At 46.1% G+C, this 25,404-nt stretch overlaps 1 protein-coding gene across 1 annotated transcript; it reads left to right on the top strand.

Moving 5' to 3' along the window:
* The first annotated feature begins 17,640 nt into the window (after positions 1-17,640).
* LOC139433946 (uncharacterized) lies at positions 17,641-20,229 on the top strand. The gene is made up of 3 exons (XM_071203370.1): positions 17,641-18,720; positions 18,802-19,442; positions 19,529-20,229. Exons 1-3 carry the CDS (start codon positions 17,814-17,816, stop codon positions 20,222-20,224), a joined length of 2,244 nt encoding a protein of 747 aa, XP_071059471.1. The 5' UTR covers positions 17,641-17,813; the 3' UTR covers positions 20,225-20,229.
* The last annotated feature ends 5,175 nt before the right edge of the window (positions 20,230-25,404 follow it).

The following is a 25,404-nucleotide window of genomic DNA, read 5'->3' as shown; positions in this document are numbered from 1 at the left end:
CTTAGTTGGAATTGGGTCTAACATGCACGTTGATGGTTTAGAAGAGAGAATCATTGAATGTAATTGTTCAAGGTTTATGGCTGAAAAGCATTCTAGTTTACTATCTAGTGTAATATTAGAACTTACGTTTCCGGGAGCTGTTAATAACACTATACTGGTCAAAGGCAAGAGGTCATTAATTTTGTTTCTAAGAGTAACAATTTTATCGTTAAAAAAGCACATAAAATCATTACTACTGAGTGCTATGGGAATAGAAGGCTCAATCGAGCTGTGGCTCTCTGTCAGCCTGGCTACAGTGCTGAAAAGAAATGTTGCATTATTCTTATTCTCATCTATTAATGAAGAGTAGTAGGCTGCCCTCGCTTTACGCAGTGCTTTCTTATATTCATTGAGAGTAATATGCCAAATTAAACGAGATTCTTCAAGTTTAGTGGAACGCCATATCCTTTCAAGTTGTCTAGACTTTTGCTTTATTTTGCGGGTTTCGGCATTATGCCATGGAGCTAATCTATGTTGTTTTATTTTCTTCTTTTTCAAAGGAGCAACAGAGTCTAATTTTATTCGCAGGGCATCTATAGCACTATCAACAACATGATCAATTTGGGGTGGTGTACATTTTGTATAAGTTTCCTCCCCTACATGCAGACATGCTATCGAGTTAAGTATTGGTGGAATCTCTTCCTTAAATATGGCTATAGCACTAACAGATAGGTTTCTGCTGCAAGAGCTTTTGACTAATGCTTTGTAGTCTCGTAATAGTACTTCAAAAGTTACTAAGAAATGGTCGGATAAAGCAGGATTATGCGGTTCGACTAATAGTTGCTCAATTTCAATACCATAAGTCAGAACAAGGTCGAGGGTGTGATTATAGCAGTGGGTTGGTTTATTTACACTCTGACAGAAACCAACAGAATTTAATATAGAGTTAAATGCAACAGTAAGGCTATTTTTATCATCGTCAACATGAATATTAAAGTCACCTACGATAATTACTTTGTCTGTTTTAAGAACCAAAGTTAATAAAAACTCAGAGAATTCTGATAAGAATTCTGAATAAGGACCTGGTGCACGATACACTGTAACAAATAAGATTGGCTGCAAAGTTTTCCAGGTCGGATGCGTAAGACTAAAAAGTAGGCTTTCAAAGGAGGTATAATTTAATTTTGGTTTAGTATTGATAAGTAAACTTGAGTCAAATATTGCTGCAACTCCACCTCCTCGGCCTGTGCCTCGAGCAATATGAGTGTTGATATGGCTGGGTGGAGTGGCCTCATTTATGCTGACATATTCTTCATGTCTCAACCAAGTTTCAGTGAGACAGCATATATCAATATTATAATCTGATATTAAATCATTTACCAATATTGCTTTAGATGCTAGAGATCTTATGTTTAAGAGACCACATTTAAGTTTCCTGTTTTGTTGCACTGTAGTAGTTGTTACATTTACTTTTATTAGGTTATTATGTATGACACCTCTATTAGGTTTTACCTTAAATTGATACTTATATATGCATGCTTCTTCCTCCCTGCTTAAAAAGCTGGATTCTGCGTACCATACTGCTATACGCTTTGTAACGGGTGCAGGCTCTCGCACCCACCACTGCACTTTGTATCAGTCCTTAGGATGGTCCTCTCTGTACCAAAGAAGACAATCACACATGTTGATTTTTATCCTTAAGTCATTGCTAGGTAAGCTGCCCTTATATATCTCCAGACTTCTGTCCTTTTATACTTGCTTTTTTAATACCAGACGAGCAGCAAATGGGATGCTTTTAAATGTTCCTTTGATGCAGTCAGAGCTTGGTAAAGCTGCATTCTCCCACTATGCTCCCTTTTTATGGAATACGCTGCAAGTAAAACTTTGTCTAGAGGCACTTCCTACTGTAAATGCTTTTAAAGGTATGCTACGATTAGCCCTTCATGAAACATGTAACTGTTTTACCTGATGCTATTGCTGATGTGATTATGCTTCTTGCCACTGCACAAATGGCCTTCTGTATTTATATTTGAATTGTATGTTTTTTTGTTTATATGCCCTTGTTTTATGTTGAAACTTGTTGTGTGCCGTGTTGGTCAGGACTCCCTGGAAGAAGAGATATTGTATCTCAATGGGACATTCCTGGATAAAAAAAAAAGAAAAGGTACTTTATTGATCCCAATTTGGGAAATTGTTTTTGTTGCAGAAGCATAAAAGACAAGGCATTTTACAATAAAACAAAACTACAAATAAACAAGAATAGAAAGAAAGAAAATAGAAAATATACGTGTTGAAATAGAAAATATACATGTAGATATTATATATGCAAATATATATATTCAAAAATATATGACATATGGAATATTAAATATTAAACAGATTATATATGTTTTCCTGTATCGGTCCTTGTGACAGCGGAGCTGCAGCAGTCTGTTGGAGAAGGAGCTCTGTTGACTGTCCAGCTGCAGGTGGAGAGGATGGGTGGGGTTATCCATCATGGACAACAGCCTGTTCAGTGTCCTCCTCTCCACCACAGCTTCAAAGGGGTCCAGCTTGATGCCGATGACATACCCAGCTTTCCTGATCAGTTTATTGATCCTGCTGGTGTCACCGGCTCTGATGCTGCCCCCCCCAGCGGACTGCAGCAAAGAAGAGTGCACTGGCCACAACAGACTGGTAGAATATCTCCAGCATCTTGCTGCACACGTGGAAGGATCTCAGCTTCCTCAGAAAATAGAGTCTGCTCACCCCCTTCTTGTACACAGCGTCAGTGTTGATCCTACAGTTCAGCCCATTGTCTAGGTGCACTCCCAGGTACTTGTAGTCCTCCACAACAGCCACATCCTCTCCTAGAATGCGGCTTTTGTGCCAGACGGCAGCAGACAGAACAGTTTGTGGCTGGGGTGATGGGGGTCTTTTATAATCCTGAGGGCTTTCTTTAAGGTTAACCTGGTATTTTTACTCCACTATTTATTTGAGTTACTTTACAGATTCTGATTAATGATGTGAAATATAAACAACCCTTAGTTGTGGTGAAGGCATCTGACTTACTTGAACCGAAATGTCTACATGCATAGCAGAAGACCGCATCTTTTTTACATGGATATTCCAGCCAATCTCTGTTTTGAAACCATGAGCTGCAAAATGAGCGCCTTACCCCACTGTACAGGTGAGTTGGGTACTTTTTTAAATATACCTGTGCAGGCTCTGTTTTGCCGAAGTCCTCTGGCACTTGCGGGCCGCCGAGGGGTGGCGGTGTTTGGGGCAACGAAGATGGCTGCGGCTGCTCCGTCTCCGTGGGCGAGGCGGGCAAAGCCGGACAGTCGGGCGTTAGTGTCCACGACAGTGGCCGCGGGTAACGTAATGTCCACATGATCTGAACTGTTATTACCTGCAGTAGATGTAGTGTTACTGCTGGCGATAAGGGCTGGTTGTTTTAACCGTTTTCTGATGTCCATCATTGACTGCTGTGTAAGCACCTTGCAGATGACGAACGTGCAGCGGCACAGGTCACACGCACCTGACATAATAATGTTACTGTTACGGTGTGTGAAGCAGGCAGGACCCAAATGCAGAATAAAGTGAACATTCCTTTATTTCAAGGCTAGGTGATAAACAAAGACAAAACAGAACACTCACCGACGAACTAGTCATGACACAAGACGAACCGACAAAGACAGACAGAAAAACCAGAACTTAAATACACACAAGACTAATCACACAAACAAGACACAGGTGAGGAGGGAGGAGAAAACACAGGGGCCACAGGTGAACACAATCGGGTAATCAGACACACCAGGGAAACTAACGACAGGGAACCACAGACAGATCTAAACAAGACAAAACACAACGCAGACAGAAATCCAAAAACAGATATAGACAAGACACCATAAAGACAGATCGTGACAGTTACTTACCATTAAAATTGACCAAATAAATGCAGACAATGTAATTTAACCACAATTACAATTTATGTTATTTCAACTAAATTATTTTTCTTATTATTATTATTATTATTATTATTATTATTATTATTATTATTATTACTACTATTATTATTATTATTATGTAATATTTTTCACTTTTCATTATTTATTTTTTTCACTTTTCATTTTTCAAATGAGGGTGCATAACGACTCAACTGAGGGTGCAATGCACCCTTATGCACCCCCGTAGAACCGGGCCTGGTTACACCTGAGTAAAACTATGGGTTACTTATGTAACCCCAGACTCAGAGTAACATGAAGTGAGATGTCTCACTATGGGATGCGCCTCATCGCGGAGCAAACAGAAGTATCAATCTCATTACGCCAATCCTGATTGGCTGGTGATCTTGACGTCAGCGTCAGGGGAAATCACCCCCTATAAGTAGCTTGCGCCACAACGCATGCGTCATTCAAAATAAACACCTCTTCTCGCTTCACCATAGCAAGGAGGGCCGTCTGGTGAGACATCTCACTTCATGTTACTCTGAGTCCTGGGGTTACGTAAGTAACCCATAGTTCTCATTCATAACACTCCGTTAGATGTCTCACTATGGGATATTGTAGCTCCCGTATTGCCAGACGAGCTTATCTCGAAAATCGCCAACCGATCAGAATTTTAACAGGTAGGACTCTGACTCAACCAGGTGCCCAGCACTGCTTGAGTCAACCTGGGAGTAGAACGCCCAGACTATTAAAAGGCGGACACAAGTGAGCAGCGAGTAACAGCTCGCAGCTTGCACCAATGTCTTGAAAGCGAGACATCCTGAACAGAGCCCAGGATGCCGCCAGACCCTGAGTCAAGAGAAAAACTTGCGAACCCGAGGGTGCCTGCGAGCTCTGACTTGTACGGGCCCCACAGCAATTGCCTCCACAATCCAGTGGGAGAGCCGTTGCTTAGTAACAGGCTTACCCTTGTGAGGGTTAGCCCAGGACACGAAGAGTTGGTCATTAAGACGAAGCTCTTTTGATCTGTGCATATATGTGTGTAAAGCCCGGACTGGACACAACAGATCCTGCTGCTGCTCCCCGGAGGAAACCAGCGGCGGAGGAAATGCCTCAATGTCAATTGGGGTACACAAACCAACCACCGGGTTGGGTTTCAACAACACTCTCGTTTGCCCTGGGGCGAACTGAGTGCATGAGGGATGTACAGACAGTGCATGAATATCGCTGACCCGCTTGGCGGATGCCAGGGCCAGTAACAGCAGGAAGACCTATCACTCCGTATTGCTCGTCATGGCAATACTCGCTCCCTCCACTGGATGACAGAGAGCGCCACTCCTTAGCCAACATATCACTTCCCTCCATTCACAAGCCTAATTATCGCACCTGTTAAACCCTCTATATATGCTCTCCCCTTTTCTATCAGCTGTCTTCCAGGCGTCAACGCGCAAGCAGCAGCAGGGCTTCGTCCCAGCTCCAGGCATTATTCATCAGCTCCGCAGTCTTGTGGATTAAGCTACAGACGGCGTTCCCCAGTCGGCTAGCGGGTCCAGCCGGCCGCCCCGCAAACCCGGACGCGGGAGGAAAAGACAAGGGAATCGGGCTCCACGGAAGTTCCTCCGGGCTTAATCGAAATGGGCTTCTTCACGCAAACAATTGACGCACGCCTTCAGTCTCTCGAGAGGGCATCACTGGCTCAAATGCGGCGCTTCCGGCTTCACGCGGAACGGTCCTCATCGCAGGCGAAGCTTTACCCATTCTGGCTTCAACCACAACCCCTCCTGCAGGCAGGCAGGCAGGCAGGCAGGGGTTAAGCTACATCCCATTGAAGTTACTTCCTCCTGCGCCTCACCTCTAAAACAGGCGTCAGGGTAGCACTGGCAAAAGGCAGTTGCAACAAATTCACGTGATGTTTCTACCCCTTTAAGAGAGGGGCGTGGCGCGTGCATGTGTGCGTGGGTATGGTAGAGCGAGCGAGCGGGATACATGTTTTCTAGAAGTAAACAAGGCAGCAGAAAAAGGAAGGTCTGTGATCTTGCGAATCTATCTCGCGAAACAGAAGAGCTAAATAAATGCAACGACCTCCCAAGAAGAGCTCGCCTCTCTCCAGTCTTTCCGATAACATGGGTTATTGAACCCGAAGCGTGTTGCTTCTGCTGGGAGACGACAGAGAGTCAACCCCCCCCCCCCCGTTTCCACGACTACGGTCTGGGAGCCGAAAGGAAATTCAACACTATACATTTCTACCTTTAGTTCAGGGTTAAGGTGAGTTCCAGGTAGTGTTGGGTGTAACGTGTTACAGTATGGAGTTTCAGTAACGTATTACTTGCGTACGAAGAACGTAATGCATTACTAATGCAGTTCGGGTAATTACTACCCATTACAATGCTCAGTAACTAACGCAGTTTCAAGCTTCAACACAATATTACCTGAAATGAATGGTGTTTCGTAGGGCTTCTTCTCCTCAATGACAAGTCGCTGCACATTATCCTGGTTATGACACGACCAGATACTAAATAAATTAGGAATTCACTCCCAATATTAATTTAATGATTATTGACTAAATGATCGTATTTTTCTCTTTTTTCTTCCCCAAAAAAAATAAAGTTCCGTTTCTCGGTGTACCAACGGCTGAATCTGCTACAACAACATCTCCTCGGCAGTAGAAGTGCAACAACTAATCGACTTAATCGATCAAAATTGATTACCAAATTAGTCGCCAACTTATTCAGTCGTCGATTCATTGGTGATGTCATCACGTGTGTTTTATGCGCCGTTAAGCTCCAACGTATTGGTCTTTTATCGGTACCGGAGACATCTATAATAGGCTATATGTCATGTATATTGCTAAAAAACGAAAATCGCAACGATTCCCCGTTCTGCCCTTATAAATCCATGATCAAATTCTGTATCTTAGACCTTTCATTAATCCTCTCTCACCACTATTTCTTATTTCAGGGGATATTCCCTTAACTCAACGCCAGTTCAATCATTACTTAAAGCAATTTCTCATTAGATCCGGCTTATCGCCCAAATTATTCTCGGGGCATTCGTTCAGGATAGGCGCAGCTACCTCCGCTGCTAATCAAGGCGTCTCATCCTCATCCCTGCAACAACTCGGACGATGGTCCTCCTCTGCCTTCACATCCTACATCCGCCCGGACATCAGTGCCGTGCTGGCTATCCAAAGGTCCCTCAAACACTAAACAAAATGGTAATTATGCCTATACTGGTGGTGGTGGTTTCATAGCACGTCAGCATACGTGTCACTGTGTTCATGTTTAACCCTGCACGTCAGGTTGTGACCTCCGGGTCCGTGTTCATGTTTAACCCTGCACGTCAGGTCGTGACCTCCGGGTCTGTGTTCATGTTTAACCCTGAACGTCAGGTTGTGACCTCCGGGTCTGTGTTCATGTTTAACCCTGCACGTCAGGTCGTGACCTCCGGGTCCGTGTTCATGTTTAACCCTGCACGTCAGGTTGTGACCTCCGGGTCTGTGTTCATGTTTAACCCTGCACGTCAGGTTGTGACCTCCGGGTCTGTGTTCATGTTTAACCCTGCACGTCAGGTCGTGACCTCCGGGTCTGTGTTCATGTTTAACCCTGCACGTCAGGTCGTGACCTCCGGGTCCGTGTTCATGTTTAACCCTGCACGTCAGGTTGTGACCTCCGGGTCTGTGTTCATGTTTAATATTATTGCCATATCTAACCCTGTATGCCAGGTAGTAAACCTTCGGGTCTGTATAAATGTGTCCCTGCTAAGTTCAGGTTGCCCCGCACGTTCAGGGCGCCCCGCACGTCCGGGACGCCATGTGCGGCCAGGATGCCTTGTATGGCTGGGATGCCCCGTATGGCCGGGATGCCCCGCACGTCCAGGATGCCCTGTATGGCCGGGATGCCCTGTACGGCCGGGATGCCCCGTTTGGCCGGGATGCCCCGTACGGCCGGGATGCCCCGTACGGCCAGGAAGGACGCCTGGGAGGCATCAGTACGTCTAAATTCCCACATGTATTAACCTCTCATTTTCATCCATAGATTTCCACTGCATCCCACAAGGTAAGATGTCTTCACGTTCAGTACTTCATACTTCACTTCTTTTGGGGGTTCATCGGAAACGGTTCTTTCCCTTCCCGAATGATGTCCTACAAAACCTGGGCCTAATCGCCAAAACACATTTCATTCACTTGTTATAAACTGTCATCATTATGTTTCATTGATATAATGTGACCGATAATAAACATGTATTCCATACATCACGTCTCTCCTGATTGAAATGAAGCTCAGCGCAAGTTCAGGCAGGAAGACCTATCACTCCGTATTGCTCGTCATGGCAATACTCGCTCCCTCCACTGGATGACAGGGAGCACCACTCCTTAGCCAACATATCACTTCCCTCCATTCACACGCCTAATTATCGCACCTGTTAAACCCTCTATATATGCTCTCCCCTTTTCTACCCCCTTTTTTTACCTATGTTGCAAATGTATTATCTTTTCAATTTACACACGGCATCTATTGCACGTCTGTCCGTCCTGGGAGAGGGATCCCTCCTCTGCTGCTCTCCCTGAGGTTTCTCCCATTTTTCCCTTTAAACTGGGTTTTCTTTGGAAGTTTTTCCTTGTACGATGTGAGGGTCTAAGGACAGAGGGTGTCGTATTGTCATACTGATATTCTGTACACACTGTGAAGACCACTGAGACAAATGTAACATTTGTGATATTGGGCTATATAAATAAACATTGATTGATTGATTGATTGATTCTATCAGCTGTCTTCCAGGCGTCAACGCGCAACCCTCCTCCACCCCTTCGCCTCCTGCTTCCAACTCAGGGCCAAGCTCAACCTTCTCCCTTCCAACCGGACCTAACCACTTATCACCACCACCAGGTCTAGACCCAGGGGGGTTCATCGGAAACGGTTCTTTCCCTTCCCGAATGATGTCCTACAAAACCTGGGCCTAATCGCCAAAACACATTTCATTCACTTGTTATAAACTGTCATCATTATGTTTCATTTATATAATGTGACCGATAATAAACATGTATTCCATACATCACGTCTCTCCTGATTGAACTGCCCTTACATTCCTCCAGAGTCTGGAAATACAACACACTCTCACTCCCTAAACGTCCAATAGCGACGTTTGGTCAGTGTCCGTGGCGTCCAATTGTGACGCTCCTAGGCTCCTTCAGCGTCATAAAGAGACGCAAATAGCTTTCAACTGATTGCAATGTATTCCCATCTGCGTCGGGATTTGACGCTCATGGAAGCACGGCATTCGTTTATGTCGGCTGCCCTTAAAGGTAATGTGAGCGTCCATTCCCAGGAGTAAAGGATGGCAGAAGACACTACACTACCCAGAATCCCCAGCTATCGTTTGGACTACACCATGTGCTCTTGACAAACCCCGTGATAGTCCTCAAGGGATAACATTACATTACATTAATTGATAAGCCTGAAACATGCACTTGTCAAGGTTCAGAGGCACATTGTGCAAATATGGCAGTAGCCATCGATCAGCTTAAGATAAGATATACTTTATTGATCCCAAGTTGGAACATTTGCGTTACATCAGCATGTGTAACAGTTAAATATGCAGTTGTGTTTATTTGAAAATCATTTAGTATAATCACATAAATTCTGTGTTTTATATTCAACAATTCTGTGTTCTTTATTTATTGATTGTTCAATACCTGACAAGGCCGGAGATGAAATATCTACATACATCTATAAGAGTATAATACATTATGTGTCACAAGTTAGACACTTTTATTATTGTTTGTTTGATGCCTCATCTAAACTCTCCTGTCATTTCAGATCCCGCTTTCCTCCAGGCCCTTGTAATCAGCTCATTTCCCTCACCTGGTCTCCTCAGCCCTTCCCCTCACCTGTTACTCATTCCCTCATCACTCCACAGTATTTATACCACCTCATTATCAGTTGTCCTTTGCCAGATTGTCTTGTCGTTTCCGCCAAGCTCTCAAGTGAGTGTTGTGCTCTAGTCCCGAGTTTTGTCCTGCCCAGTTTTGGATTCCTGCCTGCCTGTCTGACGGATTTACTGGTTTTGACCCTGCCTGTCCTTGACCTGGAATAAACTGAACATTACTATATTGGTTGTATCTGAGTCGTGCTATTGGGTTCTGATCTGTACCTGTGATCGTGACATTATGTATAATATCAGTTAAAATAAGTGCTTCAACATAGTTAACATTGTTGGAGGTATGCACAAATATTGATAGATGTCTTGTAATGAGGAAACTATTGAGGTTGTGTAGGCCTATATGATATGTCAATAAACCTTAGAAAATCTTGAAATCTTGAAAGGGATGTGCAAAATAGTCATTACATACAGTCTTTAATTAATTAACAATTAGTAGAGAATAACGAGTAATGAATATACTTTATAGGGATCGTATTAATATCTAATAATAAAAATATTGAAATTCAATAACATGCTTTAACCATCAGGTGTCCCTTTATATGAGCTGTGCACCTTTATGGTGTAAATACAGCCTATCTACCAATTGGATCAAATATAAAAGTGAGCCGAATTAGTGTTGATACTGCAAGGAGACGCATTGTGTGAAAAGAAATGTGAGATGTTATTTAATGGCTGATATATTTATGATCCACGTCACGTTTTCAGTTCCTCATGTTTTTCTTCTCATCAGGGCTATAAATACAGAACTACGGCAGATATGTAATATGTAATGCAGCCGAACCGTGTATTACAATGCCGTTATGTGATGACTTTCAAAGAGAAAAGCAAGCACACTCGGAATAAGGTATTATTATTATTTCGGTCTGTTTCCGGTATTTGTTAATGACGGTGTGCTCTGAGATGTGAGACTGGAATTGCACAGGGGGGAAATAATGTAGGCTATCTTTAGATGCGGATTTTGTTAAACTAATATGTTTAGGCTGTGGACCAACACTATACATTGACGGGGAAGGGGGTAGCAATAAAGATAACACCATTAAACAGTTACACAACATAACAGAAATAATATCGATAGCAGCGTCCCTAGCAACCACCTTGGTAACAATGAAAACGTCGCGATTTCCTGAAGTAATCTTCGTAATAACTAGCAAACTAAAGATCATGTACATCCACTGCACACATAATCTGAAATAACAACTCATATTTCTCGCATCAAATGACATCAAAACGCATTTTAATGGCCAAACTAACTTTAAAATAGGCATTTTACACCTAGAATAAAACGAAGTTCGGCCATGTTTTCTTTTTCTGCAGGGAGACATTTGAAGATCACGTGACATAGACGCCAGCCATCGGAATGAATGGTGAAAAAAACGGGGTTTGTCAAACAGAGCACATGGTGTAGGCCAAACGATAGCTGGGGATTCTGGGTAGTGTAGTGTCTTCTGCCATCCTTTACTCAGAAAACATATTTGTTTCTCCGAATCGAAGGGGAAAAATACAAAAGCATTGTACACAATTTAAACCAATCAATGTTGTGTAATTAACAAGGATAATCTGGTGTTTTTTAGTCGATGAGTAGTGCAGATATCACTGTAAAATCAATCGACAGTAAGAGGAGTACTTACTTCCGGGTGTAAAATTCTCCGTTATCGAATGGGAATGGATGCTCACATTGCCTTTAAGGGCAGCCGGCATAAACGAATGCCGTGCTTCCATGAGCGTCAAATCCCGACGCAGATGGGAATACATTGCAATCAGTTGAAAGCTATTTGCGTCCCTTTATGACGCTGAAGGAGCCTAGGAGCGTCACAATTGGACGCCACGGACACTGACCAAACGTCGCTATTGGACGCTTAGGGAGTGAGAGTGTGTTGGGAAATACTATGTTATCTTTTTGGGAGAACCATGAAAACCGGCCAAATGTATAATACTGCATCTAAATGCAGGTACAGTCCCCTGACAACTGCCCTTACATTCCTCCAGAGTCAATTATCTATTACTCTGTTATCTTTTGGGAGAACCAGAGGAAAGGGGTGAAAATGGATAAATTGTATCCGAAAATAGTGTCTCTTGAGGCGGGTAGAGTCCCCTGACAACTCCCTCTACATTCCTCCAGAGTCAGAAAAAGTATAAGTTAACTTTTGGAAGAACCAGAGAAAAGGGTGAAAACGGATACAATGTATCCGAAAATAGTGTCTCATTATTCCGTGAAAACTCCCCTTGAATTCCTCCAGAGACCAGTTCAAAAACTTAAAGTTTTGTAAGAACCATGATTGGGGGTCCTCCAGGCAACAATTGTATCCGATCCAAAGTGCTCATGTAGCGGATGCATTCCTCCATGATTTCCCCATCATGTGAAAATAGCCCGTTTTTTGCTCTCAAAAACCGGGTTTCCGATTTCGTGCAGATGGTAGCTTGGAAAAGATGAATGATTTTTTTTGGACGGAGGAAGGGAGGTCTCGATTCCCCTCTCCGTTGTAAATTGCAACGGGGGAGTGCAAATGTCTTCCGGTGGAAGCCCCGGAGACATTTGCTTTTTGCAGCCCCTCCTCCGTTGGCACTTAGCCGTTTTTTCGAAAATCATGCATACTTCCATAACCTCACACACCGTGAGACCCAGGACCCCCGGACTTAAGCACTCCCCAACGGACTAAACCCAGATGTTCACACCCTCCAGAACATCATGCCCCTGGTGACACTTAAAGGTGGTGGATTTTGTGGTGCTTCACTGTCCGCACAACAGCATCAATATTCGGCCTTCTTCACAGCAGCACCACCCACCCTCCTGTGGAGGATGTTCTCATGGCCCTGGTAACACTGAAAGGTGGTGGATTTTGTGGTGCTTTACTGTCCGCACATCGGCATCAATATTCGGCCTTCTTCACAGCAGCACCACCCACCCTCCTGTGGAGGATGTTCTCATGGCCCTGGTAACACTTAAAGGTGGTGGATTTTGTGGTGCTTTACTGTCCGCCCATCGGCATCCATATTCGGCCTTCTTCACAGCACCACCTGCCCTCCTGTGGAGGATGTTCTCATGGCCCTGGTAACACTGAAAGGTGGTGGATTTTGTGGTGCTTTACTGTCCGCACATCGGCATCAATATTCGGCCTTCTTCACAGCAGCACCACCCACAGGTTCACACTTTAACTTTTTGTACCCTCTTCTGCCTTACACATCCTCCCACACTTGAGCACTCCTCACTCGGAAAAGTGAGGAGGAATCTGCCCATTAAAAGTGCATGAAATGTACATGAATCTGTCCATTTCATGCACTTTTGACGACCCATTAAAAGTACATGAAATGTACAGGAATCTGTCCATTTCATCCACATTTGACGACCCATTAAAAGTGCATGAAATGTACAGGAATCTGTCCATCCAGGGTGATGCACATGGCTTTCTTACCCAGGAATTAGTGTGTGAAAGCTGGGTAAAATTGCTGTGAATATAGGGAGGATATGTCCATTTCATCCACATTTGACGACTCATTAAAAGTGCATGAAATGTACAGGAATCTGTCCATTTCATGCACTTTTGACGACCCATTAAAAGTACATGAAATGTACAGGACTAAATAACTGTTCACAGACTAAATAACTGATAAATTGTACCCCAAAATAGTGTCTCTTAAGGCGGGTAAAAGTTATGTGAATATGGGGTGACACCAGCACCTCCATAACCTTGGGCACCAGGCGAACCAGTGTACCCACACTTAAGCACTCCCCCACGGACTAAACCAAGAGGGAACACCGGTCAGAAGTTCGTGCCCCTGGTAACACTGAATAACAAAACAAATGGGGGAATGCCATTATTTTACCCTCAGACACATGCATAGAGCACCCCCAAGTCTTGCATGTGTGTAGGCACAGTTGGTAAAATGTGTCCTGCCGCTGGCAGGGACTTTGCATCGGAAGTTGACATCACATTTCCATTGTGCAGACAAGTGTACATTTGAAGGACAAGTCCCACGTTAACTCTGTCCATAAGGCAGACATTTTCCTTACATGGCTTTGTATATAAAAATGTACCAGTGACTGAGCCTCCGTACAGTTAGTGAAAGCAAACCAGCCCTTGCATACAGGGTTCTTAACTCTTGCTGGGTACAGGAAAGCTCCTTGGCTCAAATGATACCAGTCAAGGTAAATGGAAAAGATGCAGAGGCGCTAGTGGACTCAGGAAGTGTGGTGTCCCTCATTCAACCCCACCTCCTCGACCATTTGCCGTCTGAAGAGACTGTGGCCGTCTCCTGTGTCCATGGGGACACTAAATGATACCCCACTTGCCTCATCCACCTTACCACAGTTAAAGGCAGCTGTGAGCTGAAAGTGGGGGTGGTTCCTTCCCTACCAGTCCCAGTCTTGGTGGGGCGAGACTGTCCACTATACAAGCGCCTGCGGCACCAGAAGGAGGGGAGGCCCAAAAATCCCAGGCGTGCCAAAGGAAAGCGAGAGAAAGGACAAATTGCCACCCCGGGTACGTCTCCTCAGCAGTTCCCCAAAGTTGTGTGTGCTGTGCCGGAGGAGCAGAGAGGCAACCAATCTTCCAGTGCAGACGAGGCAAATGATAACCCTTTTGTTGCTTTCACTGGAGACCTAAGCACAGGGGATGAGAAGGGTGAAGTCGCATTGATTCCAAGTTTGAAGGGCCAGTTCGGGACCGCCCAGATGGAAGACCCCAATCTGCTGCATGCACGCAGCAATGTTACGGAAATAGAGGGAAAACCTGTTCCAGGAGTAGGTGAGCTTACATGTCCTCATTTCCTCATCAAAAATAATCTGTTATACTATGCCAAAGAGGTTGAAGGTCAGCGAAGAGACTTGTTGGTTGTCCCAAAGCAATATGTGTCCACAGTGTTGCATCTGGCTCACAGCCATGTCCTAGGGGCCCACCTAGGGGTTGAGAAGACAAGGCAGCGGATTGGGAGCCGGTTCCACTGGCCAGGGGTGGTAAGAGCTATAGAGGATTATTGTCGCACCTGTGTTGAATGTCAAAAGATGAGTCCCAAGCCACACTTTAAAAATCCCCCAATACCCTACCGATAATCGATGTACCGTTTTCTCGCATTGCCATGGACTTAGTGGGACCGCTGGTGAAGTCTGCCAGGGGACATCAGTATATTCTTGTGATCCTTGACTATGCAACCAGGTACCCGGAGGCCATTCCCTTGAGGAACATGACAACGAGAGTGATTGCACGGGAGCTGCTTCACCTATTCAGCCGAGTTGGGATTCCTAAAGAGATACTAACAGACCAAGGCACTCCCTTCATGTCCAAGATAATGAAGGATCTCTGCAGGCTATTCAAGGTAAAGCAGCTTCGTACATCTGTCTACCATCCTCAGACAGACGGATTGGTAGAACGCTTTAACAAGACATTGAAATCCATGTTAAAGAAGGTTGTTGACAAGGATGGTCGTAACTGGGACCAGCTTCTGCCCTATGTCCTGTTTTCAATCAGGGAAGTTCCACAGGCTTCAACCGGTTTCTCCCCCTTCGAGCTGCTGTACGGCCGACAGCCCATAGGACTTCTCGACATCGCGAAGGAAGCCTGGGAGGAGCAACCAAGCCCCCATCGGAGCCTGATTGAGCATGTAGAGACGATGCAGACGCATATGAAAGATGTTTGGCCCATGGTCAGAGAGCACATGGCTCAAGCCCAAGAAGCCCAGAGGAAAGTGTATAACAGAGGTGCCCAACCGCGTGAGTTCCTGCCCGGGGATAAAGTGCTTCTCCTGGTCCCCACCACAGAACACAGACTCCTGGCATCGTGGCAAGGTCCCTATGAAGTGTAAGGCAAATGTCAGCCTTATGAACGGAGGTACCGTGGGACTTGCCCTTCACATGTACGGGAGTCCGCTCAATGGAAATGCGATGTCAAGTTCCGATGTCAAGTTCCTGTCAGCGGCTAGACAGATGTTACCAGTGTTTACCAGTGTTGCCAGGGGCATGATAACATCCTCCACTGGAGGTTGGGTGGTGCTGCTGTGAATAAGGCCGACTATGGGTGCCGATGGGCGGACGGTAAAGCACCGCAAAGTAGACCCCCTTTAAGTGTAGCCAGGGGCACGAGCAAAATCCTCCATGGAGGTTGGGTGGTGCTGCTGTGAATAAGGCCGACTATGGGTGCCGATGGGCGGACGGTAAAGCACCGCAAAGTAGACCCCCTTTAAGTGTAGCCAGGGTCATCCTGCATGCGTCGTCAAATGTGATTGAAATGGACAGATTCCTGTACATTTCAATCACTTTTAATGGGGTCGTCAAATGTGATTGAAATGGACAGATTCCTGTACATTTCAATCACTTTTAATGGGAGTCGTCAGTATATGGAGCTTAACCCATAATTCCCGGACGTTCCAGGCCGAATTTGGAAGCTCATATGCGGCCTGCCATGCGCCTCCACCCGTGGAAAGCAAAAAAAAGTAAAGAAAACGGTCAATTATATGTTAAAATAATCAAAAATGAAGTTTTTGAAAATTCTCGAAAAACGGCTAAGTGCCAACGGGGGAGGGGGTCAAGTCTTCGGCGCTTCGGAACGAAGCCCCGAAGACTTTTGCACTCCCCCGTTGCAATTTACAACGGAGAGGGGAAACGAGAGCTCCCCTCCTCCGTCCAAAAAATTCATTCATCTTTTCCAAGCTACCATCTGCACGAAATCGGAAACCCGGTTTTTGAGAGCACTTAGAAAAAAACGAGCTATTTTCACATGATGGGGAAATCATGGAGGAATGTATCCGCCTCATGAGCACTTTGGATCGGATGAAATTGTTGCCTGGAGGACCCCCAATCATGGTTCTCACAAAACTTTAAGTTTTCAAACTGGTCTCTGGAGGAATGCAAGGGGAGTTGTCAGGGGACTCTACCCGCCTCAAGAGGCACTATTTTGGGATACATTTTATCCATTTTCACCCCTTTTTATGGTTCTTCCAAAAAGTTAACTTAGACTTTTTCCGACTCTGGAGAAAGGTAGGGGGAGTTGTCAGGGGACTCTACCCGCTTTTTGGAACACTATTTTCGGATACAATTTATCCATTTTCACCCTTTTCTCTGGTTCTTCCAAAAGTTGACTTGTACTTTTTCCCACCCTGGAGAAAGGTATGGGGAGTTGTCAGGGGACTCTACCCGCCTTATGGAACACTATTTTGGGGTACTTTTTTCCCATTTTCACCCCTTTTCTCTGGTTCTCTGGTTGTGGCGGCCTCGCCCTGGCCGTCCACCCTCTGGGTACCTGACTCCCCTGCCTCCTCCGGGGGGCAGTTGAGAGGGGTTCAATGCCTCCCCGGAGGATACTGTTATCCCGGCAACCCGCCAGCAGATGAAAAGACCCACCCCTCCGCCTCTCCACCTCTTCTGAGGGACGAGGGAACTGTGCGGGGGTCTGCTGGAGGCTACTGCCGGGTGCTCCGTCCTGCGCCTCACCGGGACCCTGACTCCAGCGCGGTGTGGCGGCCTCGCCCTGGCCGTCCACCCTCTGGGTACCTGACTCCCCTGCCTCCTCCGGGGGGCAGTTGAGAGGGGTTCAATGCCTCCCCGGAGGATACTGTTATCCCGGCAACCCGCCAGCAGATGAAAAGACCCACCCCTCCGCCTCTCCACCTCTTCTGAGGGACGAGGGAACCGCGCGGGGGTCTGCTGGAGGCTACTGCCGGGTGCTCCGTCCTGCGCCTCACCGGGACCCTGACTCCAGCGCGGTGTGGCGGCCTCGCCCTGGCCGTCCACCGTGCGCCCTCTGGTTTCGTACCCGAAACTGTCGGGTATCCTTTGGGAGAATCAGACCCTGGAGGAACGTGAGGGGAGATTACAGGGATCTCTGCCCGCCTAACGAGTGCCTAAATGGGACACCGCACCATGATGCAAATGAAAACAAACACTGATTTGAAAATAAGCTGAGTGCGTCTTTCGTGAGTCTTTTCACGCTTCCTTCTTTTTTACCCACGATTCTGGTGACATTTCCCGGTACCGAAATGCTCAAGAATACAGGTCGAATGGCGGTCCGTTGTCCGATCTGCAATAGCTCCTACCGTGCCCTGAGCAAGCACCTACAGAGGAACCATGGTGTGCGTAACTTGGATGAAAGAAAAATTCTGCTGTTGTTGGCCAACGGACGGACCAACATTAGGCTCCATCCCTGTACCATTCTGGGATGCGAGTACCGCGGCACAAGGCTGGATCGCCACTTGGCCAGAGACCATGTTGAGCTGGCCCGGGAGGAACTACATGTGGTTCAAAATCAAATGAAAATGACAGTGGCCAAGAAGGAGCTTTATGAACTCCGAATGACAAACCCCACCATAGAAATGATTACCGCTTGGGCTGTTGACACGGTGGCAGACGACGATATACTGTCACAACCTCCACCCTTGTCCCCGGTGAATGAATGTGACAACCCGGACTGCAAAGAATGGAGGCTGGAGGCTAACGCAGTGAGGGCTCAGCGGGACATATATGCTGCTGAGGTGAAATCCCTGCGCTGCAAGTTGCAGCAGAGGATAAAGGACAAGCGACAGAGGATGGATCAGCGGGCCGGGGACATGCCCGCGTTCGATGGGGAGGAACGAGAGCGGGTCATTCTGAAGAAACGACCCCGACCAGAGTCGACACCAACGAGGCTGTCCAAGTCGAAAGGTCCCTCCTGCAGCAAGTCTCCCATTCCTGCCTGCAGCACGTCTCCCATTCCCGCCTGCAGCACGTCTCCCATTCCCGCCTGCAGCAAGTCCCCCACTGGCTCTCACACCCATTCATCCAGCTCCTCAGAGCCTGCATCCATCCATACCGAGGCCTCGTCAACCTCCCCTCCCATAAATTCCCCCTGGTTCCGGGGCAGGGGCCGGGGAAATATAATGCGGGACATAACATTCCCACGGATCATGGGTAAGTGTTTTGGCTATGTGACACATGCAGTTTCTGTAACACATCATGTGTTGTCATTAAAGTACTGTTTATATTTCACAGAGGATTATCTGCAAGGATACCGGGAGCATTATGCAGGTATCGACCCACCAGTGAGGCTCCAGGAAAACACAGTCTCCAAACTAAGCAGAGTGAAGTCGTTCCTCAGTTTCATGGCACACGGTTTCAATCGCCTGTCTGACTGGCTCTTTTTGAGGGATCTCAAGAGGATACGCGGGTGGTCCCGGAGCCTGATGAAGTCAAGCCTTCAGGTCACGACCTCCGACTTCTACATCAAGAATATATCACACTTTCTCAAGTACATGGCCGACACACCGTGCAAGGGGAGCAGGCTCAGCCAAACCGACATGATTTTAATCAAACGGGAAGTAGTTGCCATCCTGAAGTCCCTGAAGAGAAAAGTACTTATCCACCAGATGCAAGTGAAGCGTGACAAGATGGAAGGTCTGCCGAGCCACAACGACCTAATGACATGCTTGACTTCGACCACCACTCGCATCCCTCAGCTCCTGGATGTGATGGCCAGCAATCCGACTACCGCGACCCGGACACTGCTCTATGGGTATATGACTCTTCATTGGAGCTGCATTTATGGCCACCGTCCGGGGGTCTACTCCAACATGACCAACGCCGAGGTCCGAAAGGCGGATACAACTGGCACTGCCTTCGGCTACCTGGTTCATGTGAGTGCTATTAATCAATGTATTTATTCTGGCAGTTATATGCATGATTGACATTGTATTGACACTCTCTATCTCTGTCATAACAGGTAAGTAACCACAAGACGGCCAACGCGTTCGGGGAGGCGCAGCTGTACCTCACCGTAAAAGAATTTGGATGGATGAAGAGGTGGCTGGAAATTAAGGGTACGCTGACCTGCACCCAGAGCCGTTACTTTCTGTACACAGAGGGGAAGAACCCGTTCAGGAAGCTTGCCTACTCCCTGAGGTTGGCATGGGCTGATGTGGGGCTCCGCAGTCCCATTAACTTCACCGACCTCCGCACAGTCCACGCCGATAATGCGAAGAGGTTTCAAGACAAAGGCAACCGCCAAAGAGTGAGTGATTTCATGTGTCACAACACTGCAACTGCGGACAAATTTTACGCGAATAATCCTTCTTTGAAGGAGGCTGCGGACATTCGGTTGCTCTTCACAGAGTCACTGCAAGCAGCGGCGGCGGCATCGACAGCAGCAGCAGCGGGAAATGAAGACACTTTTGCGGGTATTGACATCGACAGTGACAGCTCTGGAGAGGAGCACAGCCCGGCTCCCTACCAAGACTCCCTACCAAGACATGTCCCGAAGAGGGACCAGTCACTGGCCGAACACAACCCCTCAGACATGGGTGAAGAGAGGGTGCCATACTCTGCCCCAACTTCACCCACTGTTGCCAGTGATCAACTTGTAAATATGCAGTGTGTTGTTGTAATCAGTCCCCTTGTAAATACGTTATATCCTGTTTGAATGTATTTATTACTGTCAATATTACTGTAAATAAAGTTTGTTAAAATTACTAAGTCTTCTGTTTTTAAATCCCACTATGGGTTTTCTTCCTTTAAGATCCCCAGGGGCACGATATTCTGGTTCTGGTGGTAGCATGGAGGTGTTTAGTCCGAGTGAGGAGTGCTCAAGTGTGGGATGATTTGTAAGGTAGAAGAGGGTAAAAAAAGTTAAAGTGTGAACCTCCAGCAGGGCAGGTGGTGCTGTGAAGAAGGCCGACTATGGGTGCCGATGGGCGGACGGCAAAGCACCGCAAAGTAGACCCCCTTTAAGTGTAGCCAGGGGCACGAGCAAAATCCTCCATGGAGGTTGGGTGCTGCTGCTGTGAAGAAGGCCGACTATGGGTGCCGATGGGCGGACGGCAAAGCACCGCAAAGTAGACCCCCTTTAAGTGTAGCCAGGGGCACGAGCAAAATCCTCCATGGAGGTTGGGTGCTGCTGCTGTGAAGAAGGCCGACTATGGGTGCCGATGGGCGGACGGCAAAGCACCGCAAAGTAGACCCCCTTTAAGTGTAGCCAGGGGCACGAGCAAAATCCTCCATGGAGGTTGGGTGCTGCTGCTGTGAAGAAGGCCGACTATGGGTGCCGATGGGCGGACGGCAAAGCAGGACCCCCTTTAAGTGTAGCCAGGGGCACGAGCAAAATCCTCCATGGAGGTTGGGTGCTGCTGCTGTGAAGAAGGCCGACTATGGGTGCCTATGGGCGGACGGTAAAGCACCGCAAAAGTACACCCCCCTTTAAGTGTAGCCAGGGGCACGAGATTCTTGAGGGTGTGATCATCTTGGTTTAGTCCGTGGGGGAGTGCTTAAGTTCGGGGGCCCGGGGACCCAAGGTGCTCGAGGTTCTGGAGGTACATGGGAGGGATCCTGGAGCTCCTCAGTCCGTGTTTTGGGGGTCTTGGAGCGGCCCCGAAGAGGTGCCTTTGTCGGTGTACCTAATGGGTAAGAAAGCCAGTCTACACAGGTCGTGAAATGTGATTGAAATGTACAGAGTGCTGTACATTTCAATCACTTTGAATGGGAGTCGTGAGGTGTGGATGAAATGGCCATATCTTCCTTAAATTCACAGCAAAGTCACCCAGCTTTCACACACTATTTCATGGGTAACAGAGCCATGTGCACCATGTATTTAAAGTAATGTTAGCCAGCTTTCAGACACTAATTCGTGGGTAATAAAGGCCTGTACATCTCCCTGTTTGAAAGGGCCATATCTCCCTTAAATTCACAGCAAAGTTACCCATCTTTCACACACTAATTCATGGGTAACAGAGCCATGTGCACCATGCATTTAAAGTAATGTTAGCCAGCTTTCAGACACTAATTCGTGGGGAAGAAAGTCACCCTGGTCGGGTCGTGAAATGTGATTGAAATGTACAGAGTGCTGTACATTTCAATCACTTTGAATGGGAGTCGTGAGGTGTGGATGAAATGGCCATATCTCCCTTAAATTCACAGCAAAGTTACCCATCTTTCACACACTAATTCATGGGTAACAGAGCCATGTGCACCATGCATTTAAAGTAATGTTAGCCAGCTTTCAGACACTAATTCGTGGGGAAGAAAGTCACCCTGGTCGGGTCGTGAAATGTGATTGAAATGTACAGAGTGCTGTACATTTCAATCACTTTGAATGGGAGTCGTGAGGTGTGGATGAAATGGCCATATCTTCCTTAAATTCACATCAAACTCACCCAGCTTTCACACACTATTTCATGGGTAACAGAGCCATGTGCACCATGTATTTAAAGTAATGTTAGCCAGCTTTCAGACACTAATTCGTGGGTAATAAAGGCCTGTACATCTCCCTGTTTGAAAGGGCCATATCTCCCTTAAATTCACAGCAAAGTTACCCATCTTTCACACACTATTTCATGGGTAATAAAGCCATGTGCACACTGTATTTAAAGGGCTGCAGGAACACTTTACCCGCCTTGTAAACACCTTCTCCTGGGTAAAACAATCCATGTATTTCCGCCTGCTTTCCATCAGCACCCGCCAGTCATTTCAAACGGTTTCAAATCGTTTTTTTCACTTTTAAAAACAGCTTTCTGCCCTGTAAATGATTTCTAATCATTATTACCGTCATGGAGGAGCTGCAGGGACACTTTTCCCGCCTTTTAAACACCTTTTCCTGGGTAAACAATCAATTTATTTCCGCCTGCTTTCCATCAGCACCCGCCAGTCATTTCAAACGGTTTCAAATCGTTTTTTCACTTTTAAAAACAGCTTTCTGCCCTGGCAATTATATCTAATCATTATTACCGTCATGGAGGAGCTGCAGGAAACACTTTACCCGCCTTCTAAACACTTATTCCTGGCTAAAACAATCAATGTATTTCCGCCAGGGTCACAGCCTGCTGCTGCTGCGGCGGCTGCTGCTGCTGCTGCTGCTGCTCTCCCTCCCTAAATTCACATCAAACTCACCCAGCTTTCACACACTATTTCATGGGTAATAAAGCCATGTGCACACTGTATTTAAAGTAATGTTAGCCAGCTTTCAGACACTAATTCCTGGGGAAGAAAGTCACCCTGGACGGGTCATCAAATGTGATTGAAATGGACAGATTCCTGTACATTTCAATCACTTTTAATGGGAGTCGTGAGGTGTGGATGAAATGGCCATATCTTCCTTAAATTCACATCAAACTCACCCAGCTTTCACACACTATTTCATGGGTAATAAAGCCATGTGCACACTGTATTTAAAGTAATGTTAGCCAGCTTTCAGACACTAATTCCTGGGGAAGAAAGTCACCCTGGACGGGTCATCAAATGTGATTGAAATGGACAGATTCCTGTACATTTCAATCACTTTTAATGGGAGTCGTGAGGTGTGGATGAAATGGCCATATCTTCCTTAAATTCACATCAAACTCACCCAGCTTTCACACACTATTTCATGGGTAATAAAGCCATGTGCACACTGTATTTAAAGTAATGTTAGCCAGCTTTCAGACACTAATTCCTGGGGAAGAAAGTCACCCTGGACGGGTCATCAAATGTGATTGAAATGGACAGATTCCTGTACATTTCAATCACTTTTAATGGGAGTCGTGAGGTGTGGATGAAATGGCCATATCTTCCTTAAATTCACATCAAAGTCACCCAGCTTTCACACACTATTTCATGGGTAATAAAGCCATGTGCACACTGTATTTAAAGTAATGTTAGCCAGCTTTCAGACACTAATTCCTGGGGAAGAAAGTCACCCTGGACGGGTCATCAAATGTGATTGAAATGGACAGATTCCTGTACATTTCAATCACTTTTAATGGGAGTCGGTGTGGATGGCCTGTTGAATCCGATTTTGAGCACTCTTTTTCCCCGCATAAACTAGTTTAAATCACCGTTAAACACTTATTCTGTTGATGTCTATATAACCGACTTCCCGCTATGCATTAAGTCGGTTATATGGACCTGTACACTAGGCCATACCGCGGCCGGTAGTAAATGTCCAACCATTGTACCCTCTGGTCCCTAGGGTATGTTAGGAGAAGGGACCACATTACTCCTGTTCTGGCTGCCTTACACTGGCTCCCTATAGAACACAGGATAGAATTTAAATTCTTCTTCTCGCCTACAAAGCCCTTAATGGCAGGCGCCATCTTACCTTAAAGAACTCATTATACCCTACTGTCCTACTAGGGCATGCGTTCCAAGAATGCAGGGTTGTTGGTTGTTCCTAGAATCTTTAAAAGTACAATGGGAGCCAGAGCCTTTTCTTATCAAGCTCCACATTTGTGGAATCAGCTTCCAGTTTGTGTTCGGGCAGCAGACACCCTATCCGTTTTTAAGAGTGCCGCTTAAGACCTTCCTTTTTGATAAAGCTTATAGTTAGGGCTGATTAGATTCAGCCCCTAGTTTTGCTGATATAGGCGTAGTTTGTCGGGGGACATCTTACTTCTTCCTTCTCTCTGTCTATACCTGTGTACTCTCATGTTCCGATTAACCCAGCTTCCCCAAATGTCTTTCTTTTTGGTGTCTATATACGCTGGGATCCGGAGTCATGGATGATCCTGCGGTCCTGTGTCCTGGATCGCGAGCGCTGGATCTTGAGTCGTGGCTGTGGTCCTGGATCATAGGTCCTGGATGGATATCCTCGTGGATTCATCTTCCTATTATACACACATGCATTTCCAAACATTTGGACTACCTATGTTGCAAATGTATTATCTTTTCAATTTACACACGGCATCTATTGCACGTCTGTCCGTCCTGGGAGAGGGATCCCTCCTCTGTTGCTCTCCCTGAGGTTTCTCCCATTTTTCCCTTTAAACTGGGTTTTCTTTGGAAGTTTTTCCTTGTACGATGTGAGGGTCTAAGGACAGAGGGTGTCGTATTGTCATACTGATATTCTGTACACACTGTGAAGACCACTGAGACAAATGTAACATTTGTGATATTGGGCTATATAAATAAACATTGATTGATTGATTATTTTTAATTCTCCTTATAAGAGTTCTTTGTTTCTTATTAGAGGTTAACAGTTTTATATCATGTAATAAATAGCCTAATGAATGCAAAAATACTGTAGATTTTGTCTGATATAACAATAAAAAACTAATATGTTTTGCGGCTCCAGACAAAACATTTTTTGGAAAAAGGAGCAAAATGGCTCTTTTGGTCAAAAAGGTTGCTGACCCCTGGTTTAGCCTGATCGATCCAATCTCCATTCACAAAACGCACATTTTAAAAGGTTGTTGCATGCCGTCTTGTCTGCACACTTGTCAAAGCATTAAAGCATGGTTTTTACTAACCGTTATCAGTATTTAGTTACTTCGGCATCATTTTGAAACGTGTATTACAATTAAATCACGGTAACATAGGTTAATTTGGTCGTAGTTGGTTTCCACCACAGTATTTACATGGATATAAGCCCCGCCCCCTCTCCAGCGCGTCCTGTTTGAATGACAGGAGTAAACACAGCTGACAGCCGCGGTGAAACTCCAGCGGTTAGAGCAGGGGTGGGGAACCTCCGGCCCCCGGGCCGTATACGGCCCGCGAGACCATTTGGTATGGCCCTCGAGGTAATTTATAAACACACGCAAACAGTTAAAGAAATCTAGACCGCAAAATAATTAAACAAGCGAGTGCCTGTTTTTCCTGGCAACGGTCATGGTCCTTGAACACAACACGAGCCTAACG

This window comes from Pseudochaenichthys georgianus, chromosome 6 (genome assembly GCF_902827115.2).
Source record: "Pseudochaenichthys georgianus chromosome 6, fPseGeo1.2, whole genome shotgun sequence".
NCBI lineage: Eukaryota > Metazoa > Chordata > Actinopteri > Perciformes > Channichthyidae > Pseudochaenichthys > Pseudochaenichthys georgianus.
This window is presented reverse-complemented; position numbering and strand designations above follow the sequence as displayed.

Excerpts from the sequence above, each read along its gene's own strand:
- LOC139433946 (XM_071203370.1), top strand. The coding sequence starts at position 17,814 with ATGCTCAAGAATACAGGTCGAATGGCGGTCCGTTGTCCGATCTGCAAT. Across the intron at positions 18,721-18,801 it reads AACATTCCCACGGATCATGG|AGGATTATCTGCAAGGATAC; the intron begins GTAAGTGTTTTG and ends TATATTTCACAG. Across the intron at positions 19,443-19,528 it reads CCTTCGGCTACCTGGTTCAT|GTAAGTAACCACAAGACGGC; the intron begins GTGAGTGCTATT and ends CTGTCATAACAG.